The sequence below is a fragment of the Ostrea edulis genome, chromosome 2 (genome assembly GCF_947568905.1).
Source record: "Ostrea edulis chromosome 2, xbOstEdul1.1, whole genome shotgun sequence".
NCBI lineage: Eukaryota > Metazoa > Mollusca > Bivalvia > Ostreida > Ostreidae > Ostrea > Ostrea edulis.
This window is the reverse complement of record NC_079165.1, coordinates 74754526-74781557: the sequence shown is the minus strand read 5'-3', so window position 1 is coordinate 74781557 and position 27032 is coordinate 74754526. Positions and strand designations below refer to the sequence as shown.

The following is a 27032-nucleotide window of genomic DNA, read 5'->3' as shown; positions in this document are numbered from 1 at the left end:
GAATGTGATGACTGGTCTATTACTATACATGGCATTCGCTATAAAGATGTTTCGTTAATGAAGAGTGTGGCTTTATGTCCGCTTATATATACATGTACTATGATGGAAATATCGCTGTAAACTTTGTACTTCGTAATATGGAGCATGCCATGATTCAAATGTTAATAACATGAAACTAGAGATTGTTTTTATGATAAACAAGTGTCTCCCCAGCTCCCTAAATTGGAAGTGCTCGAAATGAAACCTCCTCTTCTTAATGTTCTGCATGGTGTGGAGGAGAAAGCATGAGCAGGAACGTAGACATTATTAACTCCGATAAGAAACATAGGAGAAGCGTTCACAAGCTATTTACACCCGCCACCCTATGATCCACTATAACTTTTAAGGACAACATTGGATCTTCCTGTCCTACATTATGCACATCTGCAAATGGCATTAAAGTATTGTACAAAATGTCAAGTATATCGGATAAGCCACGTAGGAGAGGAAGCGTTCACAAGCTATTTTAACATCCTCCACCCCTCTTGGATCCACTATAACTTTTAAAATAATAATTTGATCCTCCTTTCCCGACAATACGCACATCTAACAATGGCAATGAAGCATTGTACAAAGTTTCAAATCTATCTGATAAGCCATATAGAAGGAGAAGTGTTCACAAGCTATTTTACATCCTCGACCCCTCTTAGATCCACTATAACTTTTAGGAAAATAATTGGATCCTCCTGTTCCACGAATATGCACATCTACAAATGGCAATGAAACATTGTACAAAGTTTCAAATCAATCTGATAAGCCGTATAGGAGGAGAAGCGTTCACACGCTCTTTTACATCCTCTACCCCTTTTAGATCCACTATGATCTAACTTTTAGGAAAATAAATCGATTGAATCCTTTTGTCTTGACAATATGCACATCTAACAATGGCAATGAAGCATTGTACAAAGTTCCACATCTCTCAGATAAGCCATATAGGGGGAAAGTGTTCACAAGCTATATTAACATCCTCCACCCCTCTTTAATCCACTATAACTTTTATGAAAATAATTGGATCCTCCTGTCTTGACAATATGCACATCTACAAATGGCAACGAAGCATTGTACAAAGTTATCTACCAGATAAGCCATATACATGTAGGAGGAGAAGTGTTCACAGGCTATTTTAACATCCTCCACCCTCCTAGATCCGCTATAACTTTTAGGAAAATAATTGGAGTCGCTGGTAACTGCATGCTCAGGCGTTTTTACGCACCGAGTGTCGTCTGTCGCCGGTTTATATACCTTTACACCGGATACCCAACGTTACCAAGGAACACAGTGACGTGTAGTCCGAAATATCTGACGTTTTCCTGGCTTTGTTATGATTTTGATATTTACCGTGCCAGAAAAACGCCAGAACTGGCGCCATTACGTAAACTTGAAATTTCGCCACCTCCAGCTTACCTTAGAGAAAGTTGGGAGTCTGTGATAGTTTCCAAGAGGACCGTACACTTTTCTGTCCTGCTAGGAGTTCCAAGTGCAATTCGTAGTTTATATGTTTGGATTCTGTCGGGACCTTTTAAAATATTAGGTTTTACAACCAGAGTTGTGGGCCCGTCATGCATAGTCAAGGGTTGATCTAATAAGAGATATGTAAAGAAGAGTTTGCTTGTCTGCGCCAAACCTTGTGCCTGCAACAGAACGCATAAGGTTAAGAATTTTGCAACATTTAGGTTTGTGTTTTTGAAAGTGAGCGTTGAAACCTCCGTGGCCGAGTGGTTAGAGCATCGCGTTCAAAATCACACGGCCTCTCACTTCTGTCGGCGCGGGTTCGAATCCCGCTCGCGCCGGTAAGTGAGAAAGTTTCCCAGTTTACTTTCGGAAGGTCGATGGTCTCTTCCCAGATACATTGTATCTAGGTTCTCTCTTCCACCAATAAAAATTGGGCGCCACTAGATAACTGACAAATTGTTGAGTGTGGCGAAAACATCAATCAATCAATCAATCTCATGTGTTCATCGAAAATTACTCCCAAAAGAAACCTAAATTTCAACACAAAGTTGTGATCTTCAGGCTTACTGTTTCAATTCTAGGTACATGCAGGAAAGAAATAGTTATAATTATTATGGTGAACTTCTGGCACACTGTTTTAGTTCTAAATCGTAAAGGAAATTGAACGTTGTGGTACACTTCTGGCACTCAGATGTGTTTGCCGCAAATTCATTTTGGTTAGGGATGGTTATCTCGGACAAAGTTTTATGAATACATGTTGACGCATTTACTGTAAATGTACTGTAGAAAAAGGTGGCGCATTGGAATTTTTGTACGAACTCTATATTTCTTAACGTCCCAGAGCGTTTTACGCCCAGAGGGAAACTCTACGCTGACCTTGATCATAGGGGAAATAATATGAGGCACTTTTCCCTGGGGAGGGGTGTCTAACCCGGGCCTGTTTTTTCGGGGGAAGGATATTATAAGAGGGAAATTGTGCTATAACACCGGGATTCTCAATTTCAATACTGCATTTAGAGTGCTTGCTTAATGAATTAATTGGGATCATGGTTTGCATTTAAATATATAGAAACTACCACTTCAGTTTAATTATTTCTCACCAAGTGGTTCTTGAGAAAACATATCTTTAATGATGTTATCCTATATTTATCGTAATGATGTTATCTATCGTTGGTTTCCAAATTATATCCCCTCCCACATGGGCCGTTTAACTCTTCAACTGAACAATCCTGAAACATTTCTGTCCCCGGACACTTTGTGACATTTGGTAGAAAATAGCTGTTTCAGAATTAAGGTAGCTCATTACACTAAAATTTTATTCAATGGCTCGTTAAAATACCTCTTATGAAGTATGATTTCACCATCGAAAGAGAGAAACAAGCTCTCAATCATTTTATACGATTTTTTGTGTGATTTTTTCCGGGAATGATTAAGAGGTGTTTTGTTTGCAAATAAAGGATTCTAGAGTTCTTTCGATGTGATTTGCTGAATGATATGAATATCTAATATAACATGCCTAAGTAAAAGATTCGGATATAAAGGTTCTAATTTTTTGGAAAAAGATATTTATGAAAATTGAAAACGTTATTTGTCAATATTTTTTAAATATACGGATAAAATCTTCAAAAACATGTCAGTTAGAAACGAGATATATCAAAGAAATATATTATAAAAAGAAATATATAATAAAAAGAAATATATTATAAAAAGAAATTGAAACGAAATGATGCATATAAATAATCATTATATTCAAACGAGAAAAAAAGTACCGATCCTGATCAAAATTTATAGAAATTACTAGAATAATCATATTCTTGCTAATTGTACGCAATGTTCATCAAGAAATTAGTTTCCTTTATAAATTCGTTTAATTTGTAAACCATTGTACATTAAGGGAATGACATTTTCTGATTACTATGTTCTCTATGACTACTCTTTTCTAATTCCGATCGGGCTTGGTTCAAATTTGAAAAATCGTAATATTTCTGAATTACGACTTTTTCATTTCAATTTCTTTTTAAAATATAATTCTCTGATATCTTTTTCTAACCGACATATTTTTTGAAGATTTTATCTGTAGATTTAAAAAAATATTAGCAAATAACATTTTCAATGTTCTTAAATATTTTTATTTAAAAAATTAGAACGTCTATCTGCGTTGTTTTGGCATGTTTCCTTTGATATTCATATTATGCATTTGTAATCTAGAGTGTCTTATTTGCAAACAAAGTACCCTTTTTATCATTCCAGGATATATCCAAAAAAATCATATAAAATAATTGAGAGCTTGTATCACTCTTTCGATGGTAAAATCATACTTCATAAGAGGTATTTTAACGAGCCATTAAATAAAATTTTAGTGTAATGAGCTATCGTAAGAGACAGATGACAGCTAGGTGAGACGGGAAATGAACAGGGAACCGCCCAGTTGAGTTTACAGCTTAGATGGGCTAAATATAATTCTGACATTCAGTTAATTTTTAAAGGTCTGAATTATCTTTGATTTAGATTTCCTCAATTCACCTTTATAGAGAGGAGATAAAGTGTCAATATCTCGTACTTGTGTTATCAGTAAACTTGCTCAGTTTGGGGACCATGGCGAAGGTATGTTACTGTAGTATATATTAGTTTCTATAGTGAAATTTTTCTTCCATGTAATGCACATGATTAACAATTGCATACTGGTTACTATGCTATTATAATACAGCAACATTTAAGTATTCACATTTTCAATGTTTTTGCCTTTGATATCTTTACAAATCGTAATGATAGTCATTTTGATTTTTCGTGCATTATTGCGCTGTATCTGTGAACAATGCGCGTATTAACCATGATAAATATAGTATGTATTTTTGCATTTTTGAATATTTCTTAAATACCCTACTTTCGTTCAGAATAGGTCTATTGTATGATAGCTTATTCGTGCCTTTGGATAAAATCTCATACTGTAATTCGAGAAAATCGTTAGAACGACTCATTAAACAATAATCGATTTACTGAAATTTGAAGAACCATTTTAAAAATATATATGAAAGGTGGAGATAACGAGTAGTGATCAATCTCATAAATCAATAAGCAATACAAAATAGATAGTTGGGCAAACACGGACCCCTGGACATACCAGAGGTGGGATCAGGTGTCTAGGAGGAGTAAGCATACCCTGTCGACAGGTCACACCCGCCGTGAGCCCTATATCTTGATCAGGTGAACGGTTTAACAATCGGTATCAAACGCGTCAGACAGCATTTGACCCAGTAATAGGTTGTACTGGCAAACTAGATCGTTATAACAACCATAGAATTGGCGAAATTCTGACTTTAAACGAGGCTGTTGAAACCCCTGTACCATCACTTTGTGTCAGTAGCTTGCCTCGGTTTAAAAACTGACCACACGCAGAACAAGCTCTTGCGTATCGAATCAGTTGAGATATATAAATTCCATACATATGATTTTGTGAGTGGAGCTCGTGTACATGGAATGCATAAATATGTTGTTTTGGTAAAGAATCCAAATAGTAAATTATGAGAAAGAGAAAGAATCAAAAGACAAACAACTGTAGACATGATTATATTCAACAAACAGCTGAAATTAGATCTGTATTTTAAATGTCAATGTAAATCGGGATAGAAAATATCATAAATGACATTTCATACAGCATCGGAATTATGTTCAATTACGATGCCAATGCTAACACAATAATGTCTTATTTTTACTGGTATTCTTCTCTGGTACATCGCCACCTGGAGCAGCCTAACTGCGTGTGTTACTAAAGTATACCGTTCTCAGAAAAGTCATAGGCGATTCATAAATATATATGGGGTTTTCACCTCTAATAGCGAATTTATAGTGTATAGTAAATATGTTTCTTTTCCTTTTTATCAAGTTTGTGATATATTCTATTTTTAGAACGTCTGATAACGAAACACAAAAACAACCACAACAGTAACAAGAATAGATAAGGGTTACCCCATATCCAAGGCATTCGACTTTTAATTTACTCGTAGCAAATACTGTGACCAGTCTTGCTTCACTAGCAAACACGCACACCTGTCCTTGACCTTTTAACCTTGAAAAAATGTACAATTACATGAACAATACTAAAGAAGGATAATTTAAAATCTTGTCTTTATATTAGCTGAAAAATACATTATAGAGTAATGCAAAAATCAAGAAGGTGAAAATCACTATGTAGATATTTACTATGATATCCCCCTCCCCATCTAATTTTATTTCCTAGAAAATAAATTGCCCAATACGCCAGTTTCGAGATACGAACTCTTCTGTATAGGAGGTGCATTTAGTGGAACTTTGAATGCCTAAGTGGGACAGAGTGGATATACAGCCAACGAGGAAGACGATGAAATGTATTAAAAGCGGCTTCTCTTTCAATGTGTAAATGTGGGAAATACTAAATACTATCGAAAGAAATGTTTTACCTAAGTGGAAACATACAAACAATGTCATATTTGCAAGAAATATCTTGGATATGGTACTTATGACCAGCAAAATAACGTGATAGGATAAGAATTTAATTACTTCCTAAATACTTATCACTTTCTTAATTTGTGTATCAGTCGAATTCGGGTTATTAAACAGCGTATGAAAAACCTACTGAGTACATTCACTTACGCTGTGATGAATATCTGTCCCACTCCCGCGTGTAAACAAATTCTTTCGCGCCCTACTATGTACGAGAGTTCTACAAAGGGAAATAACTCGGACGTATCTCGAAACAGGCGTATTAGATTATTTCTTTTTTAATTGAAAAAATGCCCACCCCAGAATCAAATGTGTGTCCCCTTTCTTGATCAAAAAAATAAATAAATAGTAGAAATATCTCATTTCCAAACCTTTAATCCATCCCTCCTATTTTTCAAAATTTTCTCTGTTATGGTTATATTTGTATTTTCTTATCCTTATGAATTCATAAATTTTGTACATGAGGATCACAACCTATGCACTTATTCAACAATAAATGTATACTTTGCCTTAATAAATTTTATTTATATATTGAAAAAAAACCATGGGAATCATTTTGAATTGCATGGAATTTCGTAAACGAGAGACTTAAATAGACTTTTCTGCGTAAACTTTTTTTCCATGCAAAGTATCACCTAGTACCTCATCTACGCAATTACCGAGCTGTCTTGCAGTGAATATTGCAGATGTAATTTTTTTTACACGTGTTTCTTTACTTTGTTCACTGACAACAAACAGAAATCACATAAACTGCAATATAAATGTTGATAAGTTGAGTACCTTTAAAAAAAGGGGGGGGGGGACACTCGTCACTCGTACAATTTTTACATGTGTTATATTTTTAGAAGTTGGAAAACCCCACATATATGTATTACTTTAATAAAATGATTTGATAGCCTTTTGTCTTTCAAAACTACCGTTACCAGTGGTAACATATTTTCCTTTAGATATCACATTTATTCTCTTTTCTGTTCAGTTGTTTTCCTCTGCTCTGATTACATATATTTAATTAATACCAGCGTCTATGAAGCCGTGTTGACAAAGCGTCAGTATGGATTTAATGATGTATTGTTCTGAAATCATATTAGCGGTTTTTTTCACTATATGCCATAATAAATGAACTTGATGATACAGAGGATAGACTTGATATTGTGTGTGTTTGATGTCGTTGTTTAAAACGACGGAGTGACATGTTGTTTTGACGTCATCTTATAACGTCTGAACCCTCTGATTTATGAATATGACTTAATGAAATACAATTTCGACAACATATTATAGATTTTAGATTGAATATTATGTATATCCAACTATGTAATACATTGATTTGACATCATGTTATTGGTTTTTCACTACATATTATATCAAGTAGACGTAATGATATAAAAAAGATGGCCTTAATGGTATAAAGAATAGACCCATTGAATAAAGAATAAACTTGATATTATATATCAGTGACAATATGTTGCATATTTTATAGTCTTAAGACAGCTGCGGCGTTCCATAGTCATGCTTGTTTATAACGGTCGATAACTTGTAGTCGTACGTATTGTTTAAGACAAATGCCGATGTCAAAATCATCGGCATTTACCAGAAGTGCTCTGTTATACACACACGCAAATTTAATAATTAACATTCTCTCTCAGAAGAAATTGTATGATAATCAACGAACAATAATCATGAAAGGAAAATAATTGTCAATCGAAGAATGACCTATATATTTTCGTGAAAAACACTGAGGAGGCAGCTAGCGTAGGAATATGAATACTTCTTATTTACATTTCTGGTGAAAAAATGATATTTTAAAAATCATTTGACGTTAATTTTGTTTTCTTCTACGTATTACATACACATCGATATTCTAAACATTTGCTGTAATGTTGCATCTGCTGATCATGAATGGAACTATATTTTTTCAGAGCAATTGTGTGAAGAGTACCTGAATCCAGTAATATATCTTGAATAGATAGTATGCACTGATCGAATATATTAAAAACAGAAGCGAGTATTACACCTTGTTAGTGTTGCCTTGGTAATGCCATAATTTGTTCGATTAGTGTTATTCTGTGTTGTTGTTTTTAAAGTATAACTCTGTTTCGTAAAAGATATAAACTTGACTTCTAAGCGACGTTCTTGGTGATTTACATAGTATAGTGACTTAAAGATACTCTATTGTTATAGAATTACCGTGCAATGTATGCTATTCAAACTTTACGATAACCTGTCTCTAATTTCTTCTAGAGAATTTGACTTATCCAAAAATCTGTGAATGTTTGTTGAAAAACAACACCAAAGTTGTGTTTAGTAAGAGAATGGTTCTGTATCACAAGGAATTCTCAACTTTATTTCTACTTCATTCTTTCTACTGACGTATCTGAAATATATTTATATATTGCAATTCAGAATGCAGCCGTGAAAGTAGTTATTCCCTTCACTCCTCCAACTGTTTATTTTGTGGTCTGATATACGATATATAAGAAGGTTCAGCAGCTCATTCCAGCAGCATCAATCTAGCTACAGAAGTGTAGCTCTCTGGGGAGAAATGTGTGGCACTTCTTCTACTGCTGGTGACGTCGTTGGAAATAGTTTTCATTATTCAATCAACATTTTTATATTTTGTGCAAATGACACGAATACGCTGTCATATTGCTTCGGGATCCACTATCTACATATACTTGACCCAGTTAAACTTGAACGACTGTTTCAGTTTGACAGCTGCTAACGATAACATGTTTAGAACGTCATTATCAAGTGTGATCAACATATACTATCAGCTTGGGATCGATGGGAAAGGTTATAGATATATACAATTACTGTCATTGCATTACGTACCATTGTCCAAACTAAGTTTTCCTTTTTATTATTTGAGTACTGTGTTAGGTACATTATAAAATCATGGGCAGGATAAATTTGTTATGTAGAGTCTTAAAGGGGTAATACGGATATATATAAGGTCCTTGAAAAAAAACATTTGGACACGGCTTCCTTACGCCTCATCTAATATGATTTGTTTTTTCAAGGATCCCATATATTTCCGTTTTACCCCCCGAGTCAAATATGATTTTTTTAAGGACCCTATATATTTCTGTATTACCCCTGTAAGTGTCTACATAACTAATATTGCACACTGAGTTACATATTTACATGCATCTGTACAATTCAACCATATTTATGCACGCTCATTTTAACACATGGAATCATTCTGCGTAAGTACATATCTGAATATTTGGAGTTTATGCCACAATCTTTAATCAATTCATAATGTCATACAATTACCTACATTTGCTTGACCCATACTTCATTGTTCAGTGACATGTAAAACCCAGTTTCTGAGAGATCGCGAGTTCAAGCTCCACTCGTGACATGGCCGCGTCAAACATAAATAATGGTTGCCCCTTTGTCAGACACTTGACATTTAAACTGAGAATCACATGTCTTTCGAATATGACCTTAAAAATAGAGGTCCCTGGTCATGGCAGATGTTCGCACGTTATGTAAAGAACGCTCACTGCTATGGCCCTGAGCGCTAAACATAGGTATAATTTTGTGGTACTTCACCTACAGCTGGTGACGTCTCAATATATAATGAAACATTTTCTATAGAAACATAACCAACCAATTTACCTAGAACATCTGATGGTCTTGGATCACATGCAATAACCCCGTCTTCCTCCCATCACCTCGCAGTATGTGTGATGTTATGGTACATGTATCATATATTTAAAAAAAAGTCAATCTAGACTATGTTTGCTGTCTTTTAATGGTATTTGCAAGTGGCCTTGGTTTATGGTTCATGCACACTTTCTGGTTCCCCTGTAAGTACATGTAACCTTTGTGCAAGTATATTGATATATCCATGCATCTCTGATACAAGGCTAAGGCTCTAAAAAAAATTCAAACCTTGACTCAACCAATTCAGAAAGCGATGCAACAACAAATAATTCTATCCTCTTTTCCCTTGACCTTGGGTAAATTATTTTTGAAATTTGGCTCTACATTAAATAATTACGGGTAGGGATAGTCTATTGTTTAAATACATGTAGATATGAATTGTCAATGGAACAACAGTACAGCTATTATACAAGTGCACCAACCATTTCAAGTAATACTTTAACATATACATGTACAGTATCATTGTTGTTACTTCAATTCGATATATTCTCTAGAATAAAAGGTGAAGATAACAAACAATAATCAATCGCATAACTCTTATCTTATAAGTAATACAAAATAAAGAGTTGGGCAAACACGAACCCCTGGACACACCGGAGGTGGGATCAGGTGCCTAAGAGGAGTAAGCATCCCCTGTCGACCGGTCACAGCCGCTGTGAGCCCTATTCTTGATCAGGTAAACGGAGTTATCCGTAGTCAAAATCAGATATATTAGAATATATAAGATTTATATTTAACCTTGGAAATTGAGAAGTAGGTGAAATAAACGTTGTTAGATAAACCAGTCAGATATAGGACTTATTTTAAGAAGATTACAACCCCCTACCCCTCCCCCCCCCCTTCTGTCTCAAAACCAAAACTCATTATCTCCTTTAGAAAATATTAATTGATATTCACCCTGACACAGTGAAATAACATGAATTTTGCATGTATTACCATTATAACCCATTATAACTTATTTACTGAGAAACGGAGCGTGTCATAGTGGGGTAATGCTACATGTACAGTATCAATGTAAACTACAAGCAGTACTTACGTAAACTGTGTTCTCAGACTGACATGAATTATACACTTTTCGTAGCAGCAACGTTTGGTGAATAAATATGTCAGTTGCGAGCTGCCGTGGACAAATGGAAAAATGCAGAATGAACTACATGTACATAACAGCGTAAATCGGGTGCTATGATATACATATACATGTAGACAGAAGCTGAGCTTTGAATTCATATTCAATGAAGTTAATTTATCAGGAAACGCTCTTTACTACACACAGTGTGGTGAAGACTGATAGACGGTCAACTCCTTCACACTGGAATACATCTAAGTACATACAATATAGCAATGGTCAAAGATGTTTAAAATACCCTAAAAACACATGTTTTCTGCATTCTTTCCATTCCCTCCTGTTCGTACATTAGAAATTCCACAAAGGGAAGTAACTCAATATGCAAAATGTAACAAATTCATATTTTCCATGCCAATTTTCTATTATAAAATATCATTTGCCCGTTGATTTTTTTTTAATCTGCATTTTGTTACTTATTTACCGTCTTCTTAAATTTATATTTTATTGTCTTTAATGTGGCTGGCTTTTTGCTCAGGAGTTGATCAAAGTACACAGTAAAACTGCTAACGTTTGGTCATTTGGGCCTAAATTATGAGCTGTGCTACAATAATGTTACGATTTCCAGATAAAGAAGTATAGCGCACTTGGTATGCAATTTCGCCTACATAGATACTTTTTCCTGAATATCATTTTTTACAAATATTCTGCTATACAATGTCAGTTTATACTTGTGTTTACCCAAATCACTCAATTGATATCTATATGTTGCTAGTATCTTTATTTGATAAGCATAAACATCACCTTGATTATATAGAGTATGTAGTAGATGTAACGTAATGGGCTTAAAAAATGGCAAACTGTTGCAAAAGGCCACCCTAAACCAGAAATACAACACTGAAATTGTTTTACTTGAGTATGACTGTACATAAGTCCATTTGAGGAAATTTGGTTTAAGGTGGCCCTCTTGTTGAAATTGGTTAAAATATGAAAAAATCGTTCTCAAAATTTACCTTGAGATTTAGCAGCCTATCAAACGTGAAACCTTTAAACTTACATGCCTGGGTGGCCTAGTGGTTTTTATGTTCGGTAATCGTACACTTAAGGCATATATTCCGAGTTCAAGTCCAATATTTTCCCAATCTATCTTTTATTTTAGCTTTTCTTTTCTTTTTCTTTTTTGGGGGAGGGGTGGCGTTTTCTTGGGGAGGGGGGGGGGTATAAATGTGATACATATATTTTAACAAATATTAGTCATTTTCATCATAACTTCCAATATTTGCAAGTTACGACTTAAAGAAAAGGAATTCATTCCGAAATCACTGTAGTTTCGTTTGTTTACACTAACCTGTTCCTGTGTGTCCAGGATTTTCAAACCGTAATGTGGCTGACGAAAAGCTAAACAAATACTACAAGAAAAGGAGCACAAATGCACAGCATGTAATAAGTAAAAAAAAATAGATCAAGGGAGGAAATAGCTATTAAGCTGTTGACTTTTCAAAAGTAAATATAAAAACTCATGTAGCAACTGTCATATGATATTTAGACAAAGCTAAACACTCAAATTATCAACCAATGGCAAATAAACTGATGAAATCTATTAATTAAAGGTGCTGTAGCCATGTCAGAAAAAGACAGTGAGTTAAATAATGCCATATGTAAAAGGGTTGTTGTGTGATATGAATGCACCTAAACATGGTTTATTGATTTAAAAATGACACGCCAGTCTGTTATTGGAAACCGGTGTTTTCCTTTAGATTTCTGAGTCGGCCGTTTCGTCAGCAAAAGCGCAATAGCTCTTTATAAATTGATAAAAATTGTTACTACTTCGTTTCAGCATGTAGCATAGAATTGCTTGTCAAATATTCGTGATATTTTAAATTGAAGTGAAAATTTCCCAAAACTTTTTTTCTATATACATGTAAATAGCCCGTTACTATGGAAACGAGTCACTTAATTCATTTTCTTCGCTTTGTTTCAATTTCTTCTTCTTTTTCAAACTATGGATCCTAAAGTTATTGTAGGCCAAGAATCGGAAATAAAATTTTGCATGATATATGAATATAAGAGGAAATTGAAAAACTCTTCTCCAGAGCAGCAAGGCCGTGTTAGTAATATTGATGTTGAAGCATCCCAGTATTGTGTTGATGTAAGCTCGGTTAAGCAATGATTCAGTGGGGCTAGGGTGGGGTCATAAGATGGGGTCAGCATTCTTCGTGGGAATAAAGAGGTAAAAAAAAAACTTTTAAAAATTTCTGATGAAGAACAACAGAACCAGAGTGACTCGGGTGAGCGTTGTGGCCCATGGGCCTCTTGCTTTTGTTTTTCCCAACAAATGCATAGAAAGCTAATTTTAAAAATTCAAACAGACAAATAAATTATATCTTTATGATTACAAAATAAAGACTGCGGAGGACGAATTTGTTATACATGTAGAAATATAATTCCTTAGGTCGCGAGGTTAAATTTAGCCCAATGGGCGAGGATTTTATTTTTCAAAAATATTTTAAGATCGATGAAAGTATTTTCATCCATTTCGACAATGAGGTAATGTTTATATTCCACTACAACAGTGTTTGTAACACGTACCAAATAAAGTTCTTTAGGAGACATAGAACCTCTGCGCATGACATCAAGGTATATATATAGACTTCTAGATGGAAATCTAACACCTGAGTGGACCATGATGCAATTATATTCATTCCTTATTACTTTTCAATATTATCAAACGTAAAATTTTATTTTTCTAAATGTTCTTTAGGATCCAAAAGATTTTTGGTTGGAAGGACTCGTACCAGCCGTTTTCACTCCCTTTGATAAGAATGGGTGAGTAATATTTTTTTTAATAGAAAATATACTGCAATTGTTACACCCCAAATCGTCGCCCCATCCCAAATTGTCGCCCCGACGACGATTTGGGACAATATTTCACTATCATTAGGGGCGACGAAATCTCTTGATCGCGAGCTGTAATCATAGCGAACTACTTAGTATTTTCGACTGTCACTCTGGTGTTTGTAAACCGATTGAGCTGACATTTTGTACGTAAGTTATTTGGGACAAAGCGCATAGGTTTCATTTATTTGTTTGTTTGCTTGTTTGTTTGTTCATCTACTTATTTAAAGATAAAGAGAGAGATAGAGCAACGAGTTAAACAAACAAACATATATTGAAAAATAGAGAGGAAGGATGGGTGTTGAGAGAGAGAGAGAGAGAGAGAGAGAGAGAGAGAGAGAGAGAGAGAGAGAGAGAGAGAGAGAGAGAGAGAGAGAGAAAACAAGCAACGAGTTAAACAAAATATTGAAAAATAAAGAGAAATGGTGGGTGTTTCTCGAGGTTTTCACGAGTGTCCAAACGGCGGCTAACAGGTGTAATCTAATATAATATGGGGTCACTAACAAATCTGCGGTGCACAAGACCTAACAACCCCATGATCAGCAGAATGACTCTACAACAAAAAGGAAAAGGATTTATTGTCGGATACATCCCAGGAGGAGTTAACAAACAGGGCCAGTTTGTTTGTAAATGATGTTTCCAAATAGTTGCAGCAAGGGGGACGACAATTTAGGGTGTGAGGTTATGCCCAAATCGTCGCTGGCGACGATTTGGGACGGGCGATGATTTGGGGTGTAACATGCAATGTACCTGCTTCTGGAATAGTATGGGAATGAAAATGCTGCCATTTTTATGATGATGCATCCGATTTCGGTTCAATTAAAATGCCAGTGCTGACACAGTGACCTAATATATTATTCGTTTCTGGTCCATCGCAACCTGGCGGCAACTGTACCTAGTCTAAGGTACTACGTTCCCGGAAAAGTCATCAAGTTTGTTTTAAGTTTCAGAAGAGACTAGTTTAAATGCTACATATAACGGGGGCCGTTACGGACCCCCACCCCCCACCCCCACCCCCCACGTATATAAAGTGGTGTCATTTGCTTTAGTAAATTTCATCGATTCGTTGAGTTTCGTTCAATAAACATTATATACAGCAAAAATTTGGCTTTATTTCCTTCATTTATTAGAGAGCTTTACAAATTACAGCTTTATCCACTCCAAATCGACCCAACATGCATGTACTTCCTGGTCATGATCAATAATATCCACCATGACAACCCGTAAAGCGTCAACATGAGTATGTACAGTATAAATTTAAACCAATTCATTACAAAATAAGAAATCCATAGCAGTTTTAAATATTATCTAATCAAAATTAACCACAAGTACATGCGCAATAGCAGTGATTCTAACACCACCACTAAATGAAGTGTTTCAATATATACACTGTACCTATATCACAACGTTCAGACCATTTCATCAGAAGACGAAAGCAATGGACGCATAAACATAATCCAATCAAAATTCAACACACCTGCATGCATGTGCTTTTGAGTAGTTTGAACATGCGGATATGTTACATTGTTTTTATATATGAATTCACGATAATTTTCAAAAGATTTCAATGAAAAATGATCGAGGAAATAAATGCGAGTCCAAATTCTAAGACCCAAAGACAACGCACGTACATACACCCGCTTGCGTGTGTACTGCATAACCATTAATCATCTTACTTTCTAGGTTTTCATGGTATGTCCCTAAGTCAATATCATTCCACTTGTCTTCTTCAGAAGAGAGTTGAAGGTATTTGAATATTAGTCTATTGATATCGAACACACGTGCATTTGCTTGTAGTCAGGAGTTCAAAACTGTATCATCAACATAAATTTTCAAAACATTTTATTGAAATCTAAAAATATCTTAGAACAATACTTGATTTTAGCAGTAAAAAATTTCCATCATTGCAAAGTTATGGTGATTTTGAAATCGTCCAATCAGAATTTAGCACACATGCATGAACGTGATGGCAAGTGATTTTGACCACTGCGGACAGTAAGCAGTACCATGATACATTTACAACAAAACTTTCAAATGATTTGACGAAAAACAAAAAGGTTATGGCCCTTCAAAGAGTACCCGGAGGAAGTCCACGTGTCCGAGTGGGCGACCACTATACTACCACTGTCGATCACGGGGATCGAACTTGGGTCGTGTCGGTGAGAATCGAGTGTGTTTTTTATTCTCTCTTTTAGAAGCGAGTGTGTTTTTTCTCTTTGTAGCGAGGGTGTTAACCACTACGCTACCCGGACACCCTAAATGCTGTGAATATGAGTTAATTCCCTTCATTCATAACAGAGTTATTGACGATTTAGTATTAACCAATCAAAACAAAGCAAACGTGCATGAACGTGCAGGTTGGTGATTTTTACCTTGCCAATCTATTGAGAGACTCATTTTAGACCTAAGACATAAACATCAGGCAATTTCATTGGGAAAAAAAGTTAGACTCATTCGAAAGTTAATATACCAAAATCCAATGCACATGCAAGCATGTTCAGAAAAATTACATTCGTTCTGCACATCTGCAGTTGTTACATTATCATCTTTAAAAGGTCTCATTTTAATGCCTTATGTAGTTTCCGGAAACACTCCTGGATAAGAAAGTACAAGAGAAAATAGATAAGAAGAAAAAAAAAAACAGGGTTAAAAACGTTCCCAAACATCTTGTGAGAATAAACCATATAATCACTATCATGGTATTTATTTTGAAAGCGGAAGACCTAATAATCCGTATAATTACTTTGATAATAATAGCAATGATAAAGAAACTTCGTTTGGAGAACACAGTAAAATGTATCCTGAGTATCACAACTTGTTAGTATTGCCAAAGTAAATCCATGCTTCATATTCAAATGTTATAATTTGTTTTACGGTTCCGACATACTCTATTTTTGTAGATATGGGGAAAAAAACAGACACAAAAATTCTATTTACCACATTTTTTATTGCCGTCTGTATGGCAAGGCCTTTTACTATTTATTCGAAAAATATTATGTCTCTTTAAATTAAAGAGATATCTCTTATTTTAAAGAGATATCTCTTTAAAATGAGAGATATCTATTAATCTTAAGAGATATTTTTCTAAAAAAGAGATATCTCTTTCACTTTAAGAGATATCTCTTTCACTTTAAGAGATATCTCTTTCACTTAGAGAGATATCTCTTTCACTTAAAGAGATATCTCTTTTACCTTGAAAGAGATATCTTTCTAAGAATTCCTAGAGAGATATCTCTCAAAGTATTAGAGATATCTCGTTAATCGTTGAAAAAGAGATATCTCTCAAAGAGAAAGAGATATCTCTTTCCAATATTTTTATTAGTTTGAATACTAAAGGAATTTTCCCTAAAACGGAAGCCCGCCAAAACAAATCTTACCATAATGGCTGAGGTGTTGCTAAAACGCGGAACGGAAAATAGAACGGAGGACGGAACGGAAAACGGAAAATGTATTATGCAATAATGTTATGAGGAGGTCAACATTTTGCAAAATCAAAAGGCTTATAATGAACAAGGGGTGCAGAAATTACAGAGAGAACAGGATGTCATCTTCAGAATCCACCATTTCATATTGATACCTCATACTGGACTTTTGCGAGATGGGCTGACTTTTACAATCAGCGGCTGACTTTGACACGAGCATACTATACGGAAACCTTTTTCGTGACATATCTGTATACATGAATAAGTGATGTACAGAAATGGTCAAGTTGTCCAAACATTATAGAGTTGTTCCGGTTCATTTCCATACTTGTACTGTTTCTAAAACAGTAAAGATTATGTGACCTAATATCCCCATAAATATTTTTGGTCACCTGATCTAATGCAATTGGTCAGCATCCGTCGCCGTGCGTGAACACTTGATCATTCTTAACGTCTTCCTGATACTGTAACTGCCATTCAATTTTTTTTCAAATCTGGTATGAAGCATCTTTGGGACAAAAAGGGGGGGGGGGGTAAAGTATAAACTTGAGGACATCTGCAAGGATGGAGCAAAAATTGAATAATGTTAAAAATCTTCCTTACATTTGTAAGAAAATCTGGTCATGTAACGCTGGAAGGCCTCTACCGAAATTGTAAATTTCATGATATCCGGGGTAGACGTTCTGACTCCAGGACGGGACCAAACTAGGAACTAGTATTTAGTGTTTATGTGTAAACCATTTAAAAATAGCATAGATCTTCTTCAATGCTATGCCGTGGGTCTCTTGTTAGTTAAATATTTTACATGTAGATGAAACAATTCCAGTTCCATCCCCGCCAAGTTCTGTTTTTATATGTCAGTATTGAAAAGATTAATTGGAGAAAGGGGACCAGATTTATGGCTTTCATGACGTACTAGGATTACTTTTCAATATTTACGTACTTCATATTGGATAGAATGAATAGATATAAAAATCAACGGGGTTCGAATTGACTGCTACCTAACATGGTTACCTCTACACTCAGAATCAATTGAAGATATGCGTTTTGGGTTCACATGCGGCTTTAATAAATGTTTGGACAGAAATACGGTATACTGGGAAAATATATTAGGATTTTTTTATATTATGATGCAAGAATACAGCGACCTACGCCGTAAATCGGAGGTTTTTATAATGGGTGGATTTGTAGCTCTCTGGTATGTCCAAATATTTCCCCAGAGAGCTACATATCTGCATTAGTGCAGATGCATATGTAATCCCGAAGTAGGGAGAGGGCTGAAATAGGCTATGCCTGCTGCTGAATCCCATTCACTTATTAGTGAACAGAATATTGTTCAAATAAAAATTCCGAATTGTAGGTACGTTTATCATGTTCTGTGTTGTGTCTGTGTGTTTGATTTAATAAAGTTGTGCAACAACGTCATACATTTTCATGATAAAGTAAAATGCAAAACTCTTGCATGATAAACTTACATTTGATTTATCATGATGCAAAATTGAATGACTTTTTGTAATGTTTTAACAAAGTATCTGTGCGAATTAAAAATCCAGGTATGCATGCAAACAATGAAATGAATCAATAGCAATGTGTGAAATATGTTTCGATAATTGTCAGATAAATGAAAGAAGTCCAAGTGGTTTGAAACGTAACAGGCCTACCGTAATAATATTGTAACATGCAGCGATCTGAACACGCTCGCCGTTGCTTAGAGAGATACTCTACCATATCACTAGAACAAAATCCCTACATACTGTCTGCTACACTTCCCCTGCTCAGGGAGGCTTCATCCTGAAGCTTAGCATTGGGTCTTCTATGATTTTTGACACCTCTTTAACAAAAGCATCTGTCGTTCACGACAACAACCAAAGTCGGCCCAGGACGAAACCACGTGCGTATAAGGACACACAGCCCCAGAGCTCCAAACATACTCTACCTGAAGCAAGCCTCTGAACAGCCAAACACCCGAGTCACTACACTGTCACCATTTTGTAACGTGCAGCGATTTGAACAAGCTCGTCTTTGCTTAATTTGCGTGATCAAGAGAAATCACTATAAAGCTAGCTCAAGAGCGAGGCAGAAGTTCCCTATATTCTGTTCAACAAATCGACATTGCATATATTTCACGATTCTGTGCTTCCGTACAATACTCAGTACAATAAATCAAGATGATCTCAGGGGTAGGGGTTTTTGGTATCAGGGTGGGGACAAAATGATCAGTTATTAAAAGTGTGAACAACATAATTTTTTTATTTCTTTTTCATAACTACCATTCCAATTCTTATCAAATTTGGTATGAAGCATCTTTGGAACAAGGGGACATAAATTGTAAATTTCTGAATTCCTGCACCCCAGGGGTCTTAGGCGCGGGGCAAAAACGGTCCAAAATTGACCAATTTTCAAAAATATCTTCTCTAGAACCGCACATGTTTAAGAAAAATTAAATGCATAATGATGTAGAGCACGAACGCCTCTACCAAAATTTTAATTTTATGATCCCCAGGGTAGGGGATCTGACCTCCAGGGTGGGACCAAACTTGGTAAATAGTGTTTATGTGTAAGTTTGCTGATATTGTATAAAATCTGAATGCATACTTAGGAATAGCAGTAAAGGATGAACAAAAAATTGGGAATTTCACAACCCAGGGTTTTAATTCTAGGATGGGTCCAAATAAGTCATATCTTTTGATGTTAATATACCTATTAATTTATATTATGTAAAGCCTTTCATCAGTGTATGCACTTTTGAGGGCATTTAAGTTTTAAGAACATATCTTGTTTTATACTGTTGCTGAACATTAGAATTTAGTTTAGATATTCAGAACAAGACTCATTTTCTAAGCATAGCCCTTGGGAGAGGTGATACTTTTCCTGTGGGCCTCTTGTTTTTTGTTGTTTTTTTGTTCAAACCGGCGATTACATGTACGTGTTTGAAGGTAAGACCATTTTTGCTCGCGCCAGGGATGGGCAGTCATATATGATGTACATGTAGTTGGTGAATGGAAGAATGTGATTAGTAGAGAAAATAAAAGCCAAGACGAAAGAATCCGAGGTTACTGGTACGATAACCTCGCCAGACACCCCACTTCAGCATGAAGTGTCTGACAGACAGTGTCAGTTGTAAGGGTCAGTGAACTGTAAATTGCATTTGTCTTACATATCAAAAGCACATGTTCAACCTATTTTATTTTTTAAAATACACATTGAACAGTTGAAAGTGTTTAATGAAAGCGCCTTGTAACGTTGTTTTGTATTGTTTGTTATTGATGCGATTGTTGTAAAAGCAACTCACACGTATTCCAAAGCAAAGAATTCTTTGAACATTCTAATGAATGTCAACAAAACCACAGTGAATTACCTGAAATAAGGTCGGTTATATAAATGTATCAGGTGAATCAGACTACCATTCGAAGTTCAATACACTACTGTAAACGAATACTTTCTGGTATAAATCAGTATCTGGGGACTAAACTCAATTTCCGTGTGATTGTGATATTTTGAGTAATAATAAGTCTAGAAATAGAACCCCCAGGAGGGGGGGGGGGGGTCGGTCACAATAGAAATGGTACTTTCAACTTTGGTATGATTTGACATTTGTATTAGATGCATGATAGAATTTGACACAATTTTAAGAGATGTTTTAGGGATTCATCCAAGTCTATCATACATGTAGGTAAAAACGCTGCATGGAATGTGATCTTTGCATCCATGAGTTGGTGACAATATAGTTGTCTTATTATAGTCATGGGATACGCATTACATGTAACATTAGTATTTGCTTATATGATTATGTTTAAGAGTCTCACTACCTGTAAAAAATATTAAACTGTTGTCAATCTTAATTAAAGTTCCTTTCAATTTGCTCTTTCTCTCAACCATTTACTGATCATTTGCGCACGATCAAGTGACGCATTGAAGCCAATGTGTGGACAGGTCTCCTCATTCATACCCTCCTCATGATTACATGTACCTCTAAATTGTGTTGTGTACTGGACACATACTGTTCTGCACCTGTTGGTCGATCCGTAGACCAAGTCTTGTCCGCTCAATATCGAAGAAATCTTTGCTTGACAGATTAACGTATGGGGTAGGTGACCCCTATTGATTTTAAGATCACACTGTCAAAGGTCAAGTGTTTCTCCACTCTGGACATAGGAAGATATTGGCCGCTCAATATCTTGACAATCGTTTCCTTGACAGACATCAAACTAGGTACACTGGTACATCGTAAGGAGTAGATGAACCCTATGAATTTTGGGCCAAGGGTCAAACTGGACATAGTAATATATTGTCTAGAAACTATTTTAAGAATTATTTGCTTGATTAAAACCAAACTTAATACACTGATACATTATATGGCGTAGATGGTCCCTATTTGCTTGATTGAAACCAAACTTGGTATACTGGTACATCCAAAGGCGTAGATAACCCTATTGATTTGAGGTCACATGGTCAATTCACCCTTGATGTAGAAATATCATCATATTTTCCACTCAATAACTTGAATTGTTTCGACACTACTATCCATTTATGATACATATGTATAACCCTTTTCAATTTTCTACCTCTTGAGGAAATGCCCTATTGATTTTGATGTCTCATGGTCAAGGGTCAATATACTGGTGACGTCTCCATATCTCCATATGAATGAAAGATTCTCCAGAGAGACGTTGAACAATATACAAACAATAAATCATACTCTGGACATCGTAGATATGGTCCGTTCAGTATTTTGAGAACCCTTTCCTTGACAGACATCAGACTTGGTGAACCTACTGTTGTATCGTAATGAGTAGATGAACCCCCAGCTATTGATTTTGGGTTCACGTGGTAAATGTTCAAACTGAACATAGTATACTAATATATTTTTTAGAATACTTTATTTTCAGACATTTACAATAACATCTACATACATGATATCACACACATGCATACAATCTTCCAATGGCATACAAAATCACGTTCTTCATAACTATAATTGTAATGTATTATTTGACAGCTAAGCATAATTGAAAGGTATTGAAAATAAACATATCAACAAAATGATACTAACAGTAATAATAACAAATATAACCTATAAAGCTTTGGTTTTTCATCCCTTGTTATACACAATATCGTATATTGACCATTTACTAAGTATTTTGGTTTTGCATTGAAACACATGTTCACGGTATTTTTCCATTTTGCTGTAGTACTTAAATAAATTCACTGCCTCAGAAAATTTTGGCCTAATTCCTTGTGATCTGGAACAATATATATATAAACTTTTTTTAATATCAATAAAAGAAAATTTTCTAAACACCGTCCTTCTGTATTACCTAGTAAGACAATTCTTCTTGCAATTTTATAATCCTTTTCATTTACATTGAACCATTGGTCAAAATAATTCCAAAATAAGTTGACATATACGCAATCATAGAATATGTGAATTATTGTTTTTGCTTCACAATTACAAAATGTACATAAATTATTGTCTGAAATTTTAATTTTATGAAGAAAGGAGTTTTTAGCAATGCAATTCATCAGTAGTAAATTATTTTTGTACTAATATATTGTCTCCACTATATTTTGAGAATTATTTGCTCGATTGACACCAAACTCGGTGCACTGGTACATCCTAATGAATTGACGACCCCTATTGATTATTTGGTAAAAGGTCCCGAAGGGATCCGGATTACAATAGATTCGCATTACCCCTTGCTTGTCATAAGATGCGACTACACGGGGCGGTCCTTTGCATGAGTCCGAAAAATCCGAGGTCACGTGTCACTGCAGGTGTGGCACGATAAAGACCCCCCCTGATCAAAGGCCGTAAGCGTCAAGCACAGACCTAAATTTTCCAGCCTTTCACCGGCAATGGTGACGTCTCCATATGAGTGAAAAATTCTCGAGAGGGATATTAAACAATATACAATCAATCAATCAATTTTATTCTTTTTCCTACATGTATGGAAGGTGTTTAATGTGAATACATATACGTATATGTGTTCTTTTTTCAAACTAGGTGAGAATCTTCATAAATTGTAGAAAGTGTGGAAAGAGGAACTAGGTGGTGTGTTGTTCAGAGAGACTGAACTTGGACCAAACGGGTGAAGAAGTGAGAAGATCTCGGAGACCTTGTATTATGTTTTGTTCCAAATATTTTGTTCCGTTTTTGTTTTTGCGGGAATCGCAAGAATATGTCAATCCAATAGAAACCTCATATAATAATAATATCGTCGACTGCCCTATTTCGTTGACTGACCAGAATCGGTGACCTTCTGTGTACGTGTGCGCGTTAATTGTCGTTTCCGGGTGCAGATTGCGTCATCAATTTCGCCGTTGTATTTGCAAACATTTATAGAGTACGTTTTCAATTTTTTTTTCTTCCGAAAATGAACTACTAGAAGGAGAATATGCAAAAAATCAACACGAGCACTCCAAAAATAAGCCCATTTACTTATTACTTTTTCAAGCAAACCTTCAAATTAATATAAAGTATACCAAAAGTCTAGAATTCTACACTATGTTATTTTACTCATTGACGTTTAGTTGCACATTCCTCCTGTATATACGTTTTAACAGTTACAAACTTTTGGCAAACCTATATCAACAATGGTCACCGAAATAGGTGACGTCACCGTTTTAGGAGCACAAAGTGACATGTTTTTTGTTACGAAAATATATTTAATTAACGTACCAATGGAGTTGGAATCTTTGGATGAAAGTAAAGGAATTTAATTACTTGAAAGGTAGATGAGTTATTTATTTATTTAATCCAAGTGATTAATGAGAAAATCGCGGTTTATCACTAAGGTCACCGAAACTGGTCACTCGACGATAAATATCATAGTCTTTTATGTCTTGTTATGCACTGAATCTTTTAAACAAAATACTAATTAGAATGAACTGCAATTGTTTTGAAGGAGTGTGTTCCATTTGCAAATGTTTGTTTTTTTCTGTAGTAATATGGCGGTAGTAGGAATGAAGATGTCTGTCCGCTACCATTCATTAAGAAATATAGCACTGTCTGTCCAACTGGCTCTTTCTGCTTAAAGGAAAGGCCTCCTGTTGTGAGAAATACCAATTAACGACAGAAAATAATTTGGTATCATTGTCACTCTGCATGAATATACATCTCCGCAAGTGAGAAAAGTCTAGGCTTATGAAGATGATAAATACATGTACATGAATTAAAGGTGTGTGAACTTTGAACCTTGTTTTGCCTTTTTGAAGCCACCCAATGGACATCCTAAATTAAAATAGATCCGTAAAGCAACTAATAAAAATGGCCTAATGTACCGATATTTAATCATATTTCGTATCGATAGCGTTTTCTCAGAGAGACAACTCTACTTCGTATAAGATTCTAATCCATGTTGATTTGAATGATAAGGTGAGAATTGAAATGAATTATATCATGTTGTAGAATCATATTATGTCATTCAATCCTTACCAACACTTGTCTAAATTTTGTTTCAGAGAACTTGAGTTATCCAAAATTGAGCCATACTGTGAATATTTGTTGAAGAACAACATTAAAGCTGTCTATAGTAAGATTATTGTTTTGTATCATAAGAAATTTCGCTCTTTTAACTTCGTCCTGCTGACGTACCTGGAGTGTATTTAAATATCGAAATTCGGAATCCAGATGTAACATTAGCCGTATCTTTATCCTATCAATATCTAACTGCTTCTACTGTGATGTAATGTCCCTGACATGAACACATCATATAAGAAGGTTAATGACAATGTAGCTTGTCTATGCAGTAGCTCTATGGGGAAAATTGAGACCAGACTTTGCCTGATATATTCCTTTTTTCGCTGACAGTTTAAGTTCGGCAGCATCTCAGCTGTAGCATATTTTTATTGATATAAAGTGGTCTCATATTAGATTACCTTGAGATATTTGGAATAAACTTGCATGTACATGTATATTTTTTTTAAACTACTAGTTCTTGGAAAGATAATTCTCCAATACAACCCCACTTTTCATCTTTATTTTCTTATACACAATTTCTTAATCTTTTAAGTTAATGGAACTACAGGAGAGGGGAAATCTTTAACGAAACCCGAAAGGGAAATTATTCTTGAAAAATGGATTAAAGTTTCGAAAGGAAGGTAAGTCTTGGACCATTAACTTGTTTGAAAAATATAAGTTTCAAAGAATTGACTCTGTCTCGATCCCTTTTGCCCTGTGCTTATCAGATAAGATCAGATCAGACATAGAAAGTTTCTATCATCACGTAGCAAATTTTTGCATTAAAAAAACTTTATGAAAAGGAACATCAACATTATTTAGTTCAAATATTTGTACCTATTTTCAAATAGTCGTACCTATTTTGATATAATTCAACCAACTGAATTGAAAATATATTATCAATGATTAATGATATGTCTAACTGGATTTATAAACAACCAATAGAGTTTAAGTTTAGAGTTTATTTGGGTTCACATGAAAAACCCCTACATATAAAAACTACATACATGGACATATCAATACCTCTTGTATAAATACCACACATGAAACATAAATTGAAGTTTGGCGTTCTGGGGGCTACTCGTTACAATCCTAACCAAATAACTATCAAACGTGACCTAATTAGAAAACTATGTAAAAAGCTAATTACAAAGTGTACCCGTGGCCGATCCCAGCGGGTCTTAGCAACGAATCAAACCCGGGGCCGATCCCAGCAGGCATACACTCATTGGACCATGCCCGGGGCCGATCCCAGCAAGCATCAAAGCAGACTACTTCTAAACAGAAACGTGAGCAGGCCGATACCCGCAAGCATATAGTTGACTGAAACATACCTGGGGCCGCTCTCAGCAGGCACTATATAGGTTAAGTAATACCATTATATACAAGACATTTCATTAACACACACATACCAAAGTAACATATATACGAGAAAGAACCTATCATAGACTTGGGGGTAGAATTCTCAAGGAATGAACGCCATATGAACGAAGTAATGAGTGAAGCCCCCAAGGATATGATATATTTGAACCTACAAGTAGATTCGATCAATTATTAAAAAAAAGGTATGAAGTCTATTTTCAATTCATTTGGTGCAATTGATTTGGGTAACAGGGAATAAATTCGAAATATAAGCCCGGTCAAATTAACAGAAATGAAAATATCCCATCTTGGAAGTGATGTTAAATGTGTGAAAATGTACAGAGTAATTCTAGGATACATGACAAGTGTAACCGAGTGCTTAAAGGGACCGATTTATGACACGAACCCCCCCCCCCAACCCCCCGGCCAGTTTGTTTTTCATTTTTAATGATCAAATTCTTTCGTCTAGTGTGTTTAAAAGGTTTCACAAATAATTAAGGTTAAACATTATCACAGAAGCTCATTTTAGATAGTTTATATTTTGTTTTGTAAATAAATATTGAAGTATGTTATCGTTTACGAAGTTTTCAAATTCAATGGATATCGATCTAAGTTTATATTATACCGGTATACCACCTACCCACGTTTCAGAACCAAACAAACTGTCCCCTGCCACTTTGATGATAGGTACAAATATTTGAAGAAGATAGATACAAATAATTGAATATAATTATATTAATTAGCATTCCACATACGTGATATATCTTTTAGATTGAAAATTGTTGCTCATGTTGGTGTTCTGAACGTTCGAGAAAGCAAGGAACTGGTTTGTATTTGTATGATTATACTTTTTGTATGCATATTTTCTAATCCAGAATGTTATATGTATGTGTTGTATACGAGAGTATTCTGGGGGAAAAACCTTTCAGTTACTGATGAAAGGCGAAGATAACGAACAATGATCAATCTCATAAATCCCATCATCAATACAAAATAGATAGTCGGGCAAACACGGACCCCTGACACACCAGAGGTGGGATCAGGTGCCTAGGAGGAGTAAGCATCCCCTGTCTATATCTATTAAATACCTTACAACTTTATTGTCAATAAGAACTTTCGATGACATAAACGGATTGCATACTGAATATATATACTTATAAATTAACAAATTTTGTCAATAAACTCCGAAACG

General features: G+C 35.1%; 1 protein-coding gene across 1 annotated transcript in view; it reads left to right on the top strand.

Moving 5' to 3' along the window:
• The first annotated feature begins 4042 nt into the window (after positions 1-4042).
• Positions 4043-27032, top strand: part of LOC130051586 (N-acetylneuraminate lyase B-like) — a 44729-nt gene continuing 21739 nt past the window's right edge. The window contains exons 1-5 of the mRNA XM_056153605.1: positions 4043-4095; positions 13464-13528; positions 24481-24551; positions 25032-25119; positions 26612-26666. Coding sequence (XP_056009580.1) covers positions 4087-4095; positions 13464-13528; positions 24481-24551; positions 25032-25119; positions 26612-26666 — 288 coding nt within the window. The 5' untranslated portion in view covers positions 4043-4086. The remainder of the gene's footprint in view (positions 4096-13463; positions 13529-24480; positions 24552-25031; positions 25120-26611; positions 26667-27032) is intronic.